Source organism: Etheostoma cragini, chromosome 7, assembly GCF_013103735.1.
Source record: "Etheostoma cragini isolate CJK2018 chromosome 7, CSU_Ecrag_1.0, whole genome shotgun sequence".
Taxonomy (NCBI): Eukaryota; Metazoa; Chordata; class Actinopteri; order Perciformes; family Percidae; genus Etheostoma; species Etheostoma cragini.
The window spans coordinates 14,583,815-14,594,321 of record NC_048413.1 but is presented as its reverse complement, the minus strand read 5'-3'; the positions used below and the strand labels follow the sequence as shown (position 1 = coordinate 14,594,321).

The 10,507-nt window shown below is 38.8% G+C and overlaps 1 protein-coding gene across 1 annotated transcript; it reads right to left on the bottom strand.

The window, feature by feature from the left end:
* Positions 1–2,829: 2,829 nt before the first annotated feature.
* si:dkey-21c19.3 (sentrin-specific protease 1) lies at positions 2,830–10,377 on the bottom strand. The gene is made up of 18 exons (XM_034877330.1): positions 9,723–10,377; positions 9,397–9,455; positions 9,092–9,279; positions 8,923–8,998; positions 8,605–8,797; positions 8,337–8,475; positions 8,132–8,250; positions 7,536–7,819; positions 7,340–7,403; positions 6,990–7,028; positions 6,806–6,890; positions 6,564–6,704; positions 5,947–6,075; positions 5,532–5,735; positions 5,363–5,442; positions 5,046–5,130; positions 4,024–4,119; positions 2,830–3,937 (listed from the first exon to the last, which is right to left on the bottom strand). The coding sequence occupies exons 1-18, from the start codon at positions 9,848–9,850 to the stop codon at positions 3,875–3,877; spliced, it is 2,172 nt and encodes a 723-aa protein (XP_034733221.1). The 5' UTR covers positions 9,851–10,377; the 3' UTR covers positions 2,830–3,874.
* Between the last annotated feature and the right edge of the window lie 130 nt (positions 10,378–10,507).

Here is a 10,507-nt window from a genome sequence, read left to right as displayed (position 1 = left end):
TGTGTCCTAGTTTGATTGATTGGTGCAAATATTTGATTACAGTAGGCCTGAAAAGGAAAGAAAACTACATCATTTAAAAAGCTGATGCGTCATATTTTAGACGGCTATGGTGCTGGCTTGGATTAGCGTCTGCCCGAACTCGCAGCAAGTTGATCAGGTATAAAACCTTACATGAGGCGGCATCGCTTCTTTTTGGCACTTGACTCTCAAATAATTTATAGTTCCAATAAATCTCAACAAAGCTTTGGACAATCAGAAGATAACAAAGAAGAAGAAAAATGTAGCAATGATTTCACAGAGAAGACTTCTTCAAAAGAGCTAAATAGATTTAAGGCATTCCAGAGATTATTATCAGAAAGTTTGAAATATTGGTTCACGTTAAGCTGCTCCACCTGATAAAATCCAAAGTTAACAGGGATCACATCTCGCACAGAGCTGCCTGTAAATAAGAGATTTAAATGTATTTAGGCTTTCTTTTGATCTCCTTTCATCAGTGTAGTAACGCTTCATTTATTTTAATAACAGTATTTTACCAAATTGTTTGAACGTAGCAATGCAGTATGTATTGCTGTGTTTTCGCTTTTTTGACTTGTTTCCCTTTTATAAAAGGGGAAGCTGAATTACATCTATACATTTTCTAAAGCAAGAATTAGATGTTGTTATTAGATTGTGAAGTTCTTATTACATAGACATGGAGATCAATTGGTAAAGCGTGGCTCTGTCCTGTTATATCTACAGAAAACACTATCACGGTTAATTATACGGATTGTTAAGGCCAGTATGGAGATCCTTTAATACTGGCATTTGTTGTGTGTTTGCATCAACTTCTGCATTTCGGTTTTTCACCTTCATGTTTGTTTTTTACATTTCTTATTTAAAGGTTTTTAAAATTCAATGCTTTTAAGATTGATCCTATTTTTCAAAGATTTTTTGTTTTTATTTTTGATAGTGTGTTGTGTGCTTCAAATAGTGTGAAATAGATGTTTTCAACGTTTCTTTTTTTTTAAATAGCGATTTGTTTGTATGTTTGCATACTTCTCTCATTCTGGTTTCAGTGTTGATGTCAAAGAAGCTTTAGTGTGTTGTTTGTGTTGTTTTGTGTGTGTGTGTGTGTGTGTGTGTGTGTGTGTGTGTGCGTGCGCGTGTGTGTGGTCTTGTTTAACTATATTTGTGGGGTTCAAAGACTAGCAGTCCAGTGTACTTGAGGGGTCCCGACAGCTTTGTGGTGCCAAAATGCTGGACCCCATAGCTTCAAAGGGCTGTTTGAGGGTTAAGACTTGGATTTAGGATCAGGGTTACAATTAGGTTATGGTTGAGGTTAGGGTAAGGGGCTAGGGAATGCATACTGTCAATGGCGGGTCCCCACAAAGATAGTGCCACAAACGTTTGTGTGTGTGTGTGTGTGTGTTTTACAGATATTTCAGTTCTATCTGTGTCAAAAATGTTGGCACTTTGCAAACATGACTCCTGAATTATAATTGCCAGGTTCAGATGCATTGTTACAGAGTTGTGCCCCATGCAGTTGGGAACAATGTAAGAGAAATATATGTTCAAAACCTTAACTTACCTCATCCTGCCAGAGAAATGTAGATTCAGTTTGTGTATAAGGTTCCCTGGCAATAACCAACTACAGTAGGTCTCATGGCTGTTCACAGCTGGTACTGTGTCCACATCCTTTAACTCTTCCGTCCAATGTTCGGAAAACACGCCCAAGGTCTGACGATCTATGCAATTAATTTATTATCCTAATAAATGCAATACTGCAGATATCCAAGAAACACCTTACATTTTGTGTCAATGGATCACCTCACAGTATGACTTCACATTTTGGCCAAAAAGCTTTTATCTTTCATTTTACATATGTTAAGATATGTTTGTTTTCTGACTGACACATTCATTTTTGGGTAATTGTTCGTAAAATTGCTGCATTAAAAGGGAACTATTTCATACCAAAATGTGGTTGTTAATATGACAGTAAAATTGTAGGAACTCTAAATAAATCAAATATATGGTAGGTGTTGCCCACTTGTCTACCAACTTTAAAATTACATGGACCCAACGTAGATGCAATTCACCATTGAATCCAGTTGCAGTTTTTATGTTGTGGTTACATTGTGTGTCCCGTCTGGTCCTGTTTGTAAACTTGCTTTCTTGCTGAGTAATTGATGCAGTTTTTTCCTTTTTTGAACCATGAGACAGTTCATTTCCAGGATAAAACCTCACAGAACTTCACAGAAATGCCTTAGATTTCACTGGAAAGGATAGTGAAGTGCTACTCAGATTTGGTGGGCTTGTTTATTCATGCACTGCTAAGGTTGAAAAAGATTTTAGTTATGTCAAACTCCTCTAAACATAGATCTATGAAGCAAAGAAAAATGTACTTCTTTAAATGACTATTTTGTTCCATTGTCATTCCATCATGTCTATCCAAAACATTGAAGATAACTGAATGGTCGCTTATTAAGTCTAAAGAACTATTGCTGCTAATGTTTGCGGATTTAGAAGTCTTTTAGCTGAAGTTCATTGAATAGATTTAGTCACATATGGGGTCCGTTTGTAACTCATGTTCAGAGATGTCTGTGCAGTCTTCTCTGTTTTGTGCATCAAACAACCCCTCCTTAGTAAATGTTTGTCTGTGCCATGATGCAGGTCTTTGTCTTCTTCATACAAAAAACCCTAGTTATTAAACCTTTGCTTGGTTTTGATTTGGAACTTGTCATTTTTTTTAAATAAAGTTTTTTTTTTCAACATGGATTGTGCTTTCTGTTACACAAGGGACCATCTGCAGGTTTATAGATAACCAACTTCAAATAAGCCAAGACACATGGCCAGGTTGTCATGTTTATCAAATGTTGACGTTTTTTATATCAAACCAATTGATTTTGAGGTAATGCACAAAGAACAGTCACAATACAAGAATTTATTTCTAAAACAAACTTGTAGATAAAAAATATATAAGAAATACGTAAAGAAAAAGTATATTACACTGTTCAAGAGCCAGTATATGTTTTAAGTATGTACACAGTTCAAAATAAATTGAATGTGCTCAAAAGTTGCTGTAAAAGAAGACTCTGAAATACATAAAATAGACTTTGAACCTTAATTTACAATATTTTATCAAGACTAACTGGTACATTTTTTTTATCCTGGTGTTTTAATTTGTAACTAAGACTGTTTTATAACACTTGCAGATCCGTGGCAAGGCAGAACATTGTTTCATTATAAAATCATACTCTGAGGCAATGCTTGAAGGCTTTTGTACCTTTTAAACTAACTAATTACAAAAATAGTTTTGTTTTAGGTAAAATGTTCGTATTATGAAAAAAAAGGTATCATGCCTAAATACAAAGACTATTTTTTTAAGACTAGAGGGCATTCAAATGGTAAAGTACGTCGTTCTTTAAGTGTACTAAGAGTATCAAACATGGACAGAAACCTCAAAATATGGCATTCCTGTTATAAAAATGATGCGGCATATGGCCTCATCTCCCTGTGAGACCAAAACATGTAAACTTTGTGTCTGCATTAAACTGAACATTGCAGCTCAGAGTATGGTTTGCAAGTCTGTACAGTTCTGGCTGGGCACTACAAAACATGCAGTGTTTCAGCTGCTAGACTGATGCTCCACGGGTGCACCAAAAACAAAACAAGGACTGGGAGGCAGTGCGTGGTTCTACAGCAACATCCCATCATCATCAAAGATCAATTGAGAGCTAGACGGACGGTAGAGGATGCAGAGTAGCAGTGCTGGTTCCTGATCTGATCAGCTGGTGTGCAAGTCTTTCCCAGAACAGGACTACTGTACGTAGATCATGCTGTCGAGAGTAGCTCAGCCATCGTTATGGCATACAAGTTCACAATCCTCATCCTGATATCACAACAGCTTATGGTTCAGAATCTCCCAAACCATTCTTTTTCTGAAGTAGGGCATGTGTTTCTGTGAAGAAAAGAGGTTACATAAGACATGTTTATGCCACTATGATGATGATGATGATAACTAGATACATCTGTGTTAGTGATTACCTGTGTGAATGTGATTGGCTTGTCTTTGGTAATGTAATCTGCATATTTGCATGTGAACATTCCACAGTCGCTACCATTCATCTGCTGTGGGATTTCCTGAGAGCAAAGGAGAGATCAAAATGTTATTGGACATTCTACAGTGCAAAATTACCATAATGTACTGTACTAGTCTGACAGGATATTTGATCAGTAATGATTGACTACCCACCGCTAAGATACTACTACACTTATCATGATGGTGTTGTTTTAGACGTGCAATAGTATCATTAGTAGATTTTGCACAATATTGAATTGATATTTCAGATGTTTCCTAGCTAACTTGAGTAAACAGTGTAAGTGTAAAAATAAGTCACAGTAACAAAAAGCAAGATTGAAAACAGCACACTTTTAATGAGAAACATGTCTAAAGCAAGAAAAAAAAGCTAGACTTCTCCTTAAATACAAGCAGCAACCTAAGACTGTTTGCACAGGTGCATTGTTTTTAAGCTGGAGGGCGCGCTGCTTCCCTATACGGGCCACCTTATAGATGTGCCAGTGAAATAAAGTAGGCTGTGTGCCAACAGATGATTTATAGGCTGTTCCTTTATGTCATTCTGGAGGGGGGGCTTTCCACTCTTCACAATCCCCATGACTTGTCAAACTAACTGCTAGTTACCAAGAACCTTTAAGGTCTTCACATAACACTTGGGAGATGGCTTTTTAAAATCGCTGATGCAAGCTACTCCTTTGCATGCTGTAAAATTACAAAAGTAGGTGCAAACAAAATAACTAAAATATAAAGAAAACAATATGAATATTAATTCTAGTCTACTGGTAATAATGCTGTAGTGCAGCAAAGACCTGGACAGTCTGGGCAAGGATGGAGGCACTGTTTGCTCCAAGAACTACAACCTGAAACTTCCTGTTGATAATGGAAACATATTCCAAAATTCTTAAAAGTATGCAGCTAGATGACACAACATGGCACAACAAAGAAAAACAAACTACTTGTTGTTCTCCACCCTCATGTGTTTAGGACTTACATTGCGCTTTTTGCTGTGCAAAGTCCAGCCTGAGGTATCCAATTCTTTGCCTTTCTTGTCCTTACTTTCCTGTTGCAGGTATTCACTAGGGAAACAAAAATGAATTACTTTAAACACACCACATAAACACACATACATATATACCCATATACACACACACGTGCATTCATACACACAGTATATATGCACGCACGCACACACACACAAAATATATATATATACATATATAAATACATCTACACACACACACACACACACACACACACACGTATATATAAATAATTCAACAACAAAACACATCTGATACTGAAACTTACAACAATACTGTGCATGCTTCATCATTGTTTCCTCCCATGGAATCAAAGTACATGATAGCCTTTTTACGGAAATCCACCACCTGCAAAAATAAATTGTTCAACTAAAAAACTGTAATATAAATCACAAGATTGTCACTTACAGATCACACTTATGGTTACTAAGACTTACGGAGAGGCACCAGTGCACCCCCAAGTGAACAGGAACCAGTAGAATGTCTTTGGAAAAGATGTCCATCTTTTTGGTCCAGCGGCGGACAGCAGAGTAGCCACTGCTCCGCAGCTTGGGATAGAAAAAAGTGTTGAACGTGTTGACTGACGGCAGGCTGGGGTCCTTGCTGCGCTCCACCAGCAGGTTCATATAAAAGTTAATCACCTGAGAGATTAAGGAGGGAGAGTTTCAATTCCTAACTAGCACAACGCTATAGCTCAGTTGTGCAACAATTATTACATTACAACATAATCATGGTCACGTCTTTTATTTTTATATTTTGAAATATGTAACAAAAGAGCGTCCACCTGATGCTAAGATAATGCTTGCTGATCATTTACACACAGATTTGACCTCAAGGATAATGTGTACTCACCTCATCATTGAGCCAGTTGAGGTTGCTGAGTGTCTGCAGGTCTTTGCGTGTAAGGCTGAGACCAAAACCTTCACTTAAAACTTCATGATTACCACCTCTCAGCCCCCTGTTCACCTCAGCTTCCATTTCCTTATTGGAGGACGCACATGTAAAAAAGCAGGAAAACATTAATATAACTCTTATATTCATTACAATTAGTTAGAGACATCACACAGCTTCACAGCCTAGTTGTAACACCTTGTAATACTCTGAATTCTAATATTTTGATTACATCTGGTCATGTCTTGTCTTGAGAAAAAAAAAAAAAAAAAAAAAAAAAAGGGACTTAGTGGGGAAAACCGATTTGCTTTTAACTTAAAACAGTTAATACAGTAAATAGTAGACTTACTGTGAAGGAATTTACAATAAACCAACATGGACAACATTCAGGAAAACATTTAGTCACTCTTTACTTAGTTTCAATGGCATTTCTACTTTTTAGAAAGGAAGAAATAAGAAAGGAAGATAACCATAATTTTGGTTCTCTTAGATGACCCACTAAAGTCTTTTGGTGGGTCATCTAAATAAATTCTGTACATGGTAAACACTGCATGCTGATTAAGACACAATGGCCACACCTCTGTGAGTTCAGGGAACTCTGGTTTCACTTCCAAGGGCTTCGGTTCTTCTATCACAAGAGTCAAAGGAACTTCTTTCTCCAAAGGAACGCGAACGTGGACCTCCACATCTGAGCTGCGGTACCCCTCTTTGGACAGGCGCTGGGAACCAGTAACATGATACAGATTAATGGCATAAGAAGAGGTCAAGAAACACCTGATAAAACTGAATGTGAAAGAGGGTTTCAGTGGTGCCCACTCACCTGTCGCTGCAGCTGGGCAGCGAGGGCCTCCTGCTCTTCTATCTGTCTCCGTCTTTCTCTTGCCCGAGAGTCATACATACTAGTCCTACAGTGATGAAAAAAAAAAAATGCGTTTCTCTAGTTAAACATAGTATCAATGAACAATGGATACATTTTATAAATAAATACAATGATGTGTACTTACAATTCTTTGATCCATAACTCAGCTTGGAAACATGGCACACTGCAAAGACATGGAAATGTTTTATTGTGTATAAAAATAAAAACACTTGAGTTGACTCTAAGCTTTAAGAAGTCATTGTTTTCAATCAACTAGGTATCACAGACTTAACATGGTGTGTTCATATGAATTCAATTTAAATTTAGAATTAATGAAACAGCATCCAACATGACATGTTTACACATCTACATATTTGACAATTAAATTACCATTTAATCATATTTCAAATTGCATTACTATTAACTGCAGTTAAATATAGCTTGTGATCAAACAGAACGTTACAAATTAGTAACACAGTGAAAACAGATACTAACCTTGAGTTGTCTTGCTTTTTACCCTTTTGCTCATTTACAATAATTACCGAATCACCATCATGAGCTGCAAGAAAAAGACAAATTTAAACCTAAGAAGAAATACAGGAGCAAGCAAATATTCAATTCATTAATGAAATCACACTTCACTATGCTTATATATCTATAAGGTGCACAGACAAGTGGGTGAGAATCTTACCTGAGGATTGTGTGTCCTGAGAGGAGTTATCCTGCAGAGCGGATGGGGATGGGGCTGATGTGAGAGGAGCTGCTCTGCTGGAGCTGAGGTCAATATCCAGAGACCACGTCTGAATCCCTGGCCTGTTGGAGGCCCCCACTGGGCTGGGGAGGTTGTTAGAGCTCTGGCTAGACATTACCCTGGGGCTGGGGGGGCTGCTAGGTCCCTCTGAAGTTCCTCCTGCTGCTGACCCAGTAGGGGAAGAGAACTGCAGCAGTCTGCGGCTGGTGGTCAGGAAGCTGGTGCTGGTGAGAAAGTGACAAGAGAAAGCACATGAAAGAGCAGGCACTATCTAGATACACCCCAGAACAGTCAAATTGAAAAAGGATAGACATGAAACTATTAAAATGCATTTTTTGTTTTTATTTACTACCCCTATAAATGTTGGGAGAGTTTGTGATTGCCCTAAAGATGGCTACTAACTAGCCTCCACTAGTTTGTGACTAAATACCAACAAAACTCCTTTCTCTGTGACCCCACCGTTTCCCTTGTTTTTCCTTTACATTGACAGTTATATGGCACAGTTAAAGTCTACTATATTTGTATTGGATACATACAAATCTCTGTGTGATCTCACGATGCCGTGTGAGCTGCCGTTGTGAAAGAAAGAGGACTGACCACCAGAGACCATGGTCAGAAGCTGCCTGTAGACCTCCTTCTCCTCGTCACAAACAGACTGGACAAACACAGAGGAGAACCAATAAATCAACACGAAAAAACACAACAACTGAAAGATGAATTGCATTTGCCCTGATGTCTGACCTCCTGTGCTGTGCTGCAGGGCCTGGCATTGTGCATGCGCCCTGATGAGGTGCTGTGTGTTGGGCTCTGCACAACTTTGATGGGAAAGGTCTTCTCATACATGCTGGTGCAGGAGCTGTTTGCCACCCCACAATGCAAACTGCACACACAAAATGATGGTGTGATAATCAGAACATCATCAACAGTTCACACTACATTATGGTACATCAGAAAAAGCATCTATTGGAATGGGAAGAAAACATTTCCCCAGGTAAAATGTGAGGAATACCTTGGTGTTCCATATGGTCGGAGGTTAAGGGGTCTCCCTAGCCTTGGAGGGGGGTGCAGTTTAGGGGTGATGGAGGGTGGCAAGTTGACTGAGTGCCCATTTGTTTTTGGCACTTCACGATGTGTAGGGCTCATGCACACTTGTCGCCTACAGACTTTTGATCCCATGAAGGACTTCTCATTGCGCAACCATTCTAGAGTTAGAAAAAGAAAAAGAAAACAGTACAATAAATAACTTCTCCCCAAGACATCAAAGCCTAAACAAACCATAGCAACCTTGATGCAAAAAGGTATACAACACTTTAAGTCATAAACTTACCCGATTTGGATGTTTTCCACTCCAAAGTTGTCGAGGGAGCAGCGAATGTCTCATCCATATAGTTCCTTTCAACACTCTTAAACCAAACATATATATATGACATGTTTAAATAACAAGGCACAAAAAAAATTGTCATCCCTAAACTCCGGCCCCAAACATTATTTCTTACCGGCATCCCACCACAGACTGCTGCTGATGTTGAGGGCTGTGGCTGAGGTTCTCCAGGTGGAGGACCAGGGGAGGCAGGCAGTATATTTTTCAAGGCAGGGCTCACATTGTTCCTCATCCATGTAGCCACACTGAAGCTGTGACTCTTAACCCCTTCAGCTGCAACCTTGACTGTGTCAATAAGATCTCCTAGAGAAGTGTAAAGCAGACAGACAAGGTTGTAGGTAGATACATCTGACTTAACTATACCGTCACATATAGCTACAACTCACATCATAACATGTAGCAAAGGGAGTGATTAATTACCCATTCGAGACTTCTTTATGATTAAGCCATCTTGCTCGATGTTATTTCCATCTTCCAAACTTAAGAGGGAAAACAGAATGACAATTTACTGTTAATAACAGTCAATCAATTTCGACAATTTGACATTAACGTTAAACTATTTCCTTCACATTATAACAAACGTTTGAAACACTCGCTAGCTAAATGACCAGCGAGGCAAAGAATGGCGGTTCTACACAAACGGTTGTAACCGACTCATAAAGTAACTTCAAAGCAAACAGTTTGTTTTTAACACACGGACTTCAGGTTACACGGGGAAATAATGATGGTACAGCTCCTAACGTTACCATTCAATTGGTCTTTTCCTCCTCGTCGGACCATCTCCCGATCCCCGGTGTACATCAGAGTGCTCCGCAGCTGGTACACCATTGCGAAGATTACCAAAGCTGACCCATTCGTAGATTTTATTCAACATGACTCAAAAGTTTTAGAAATAACGCCACTGGTTTAAAGATCGCTATAGCTGCTTCCAGTCTACCTGTCAATATAGTCAAAACCAATGAAGCGAAAGCGCTTCATTCGACCGAGGCAGGTTATCTGAGGCTATTTTAAAGGCTAACACTTCTTACAATTATCATTTTACTTTCTCACAAAACGAGCTAACCGTTAGCTAGCTAGCTGAGAATAAGCTACTTGCCTAGCTAGCACGCTGTGCTAACTACCTCGCTAGCTAACGTTGCTAGCAACACGGCTAATTAATTGGAGTATGTATAAATCCCAATAGGAATGCGACAAGTCGCAACCAACGCATTCGGGAAAACTGTTATCATTTTGAGTTACAACCTAACTTGTTTATATAGCCTTAACGTGACTTTAAATAACATATAAACTCGTTGAAGACTATTATCTCCCGCTTCTTCCTCATTCAAAACCACAACATGGCTGAATAGGACGCTTAACCATCGCACATTGTGATTGGATGCCTGGTAGTGGTAAATCCGAGTGTACCCGACACCTACTGGTTGATTGCAGACTGAAGAAGACCATTTAATAACACGTCACAACAGCCGGCAGTTGAGTTGACTTCTCAACACTAATATCACCTTTAACTTTCTATGGTTATCACATTTTG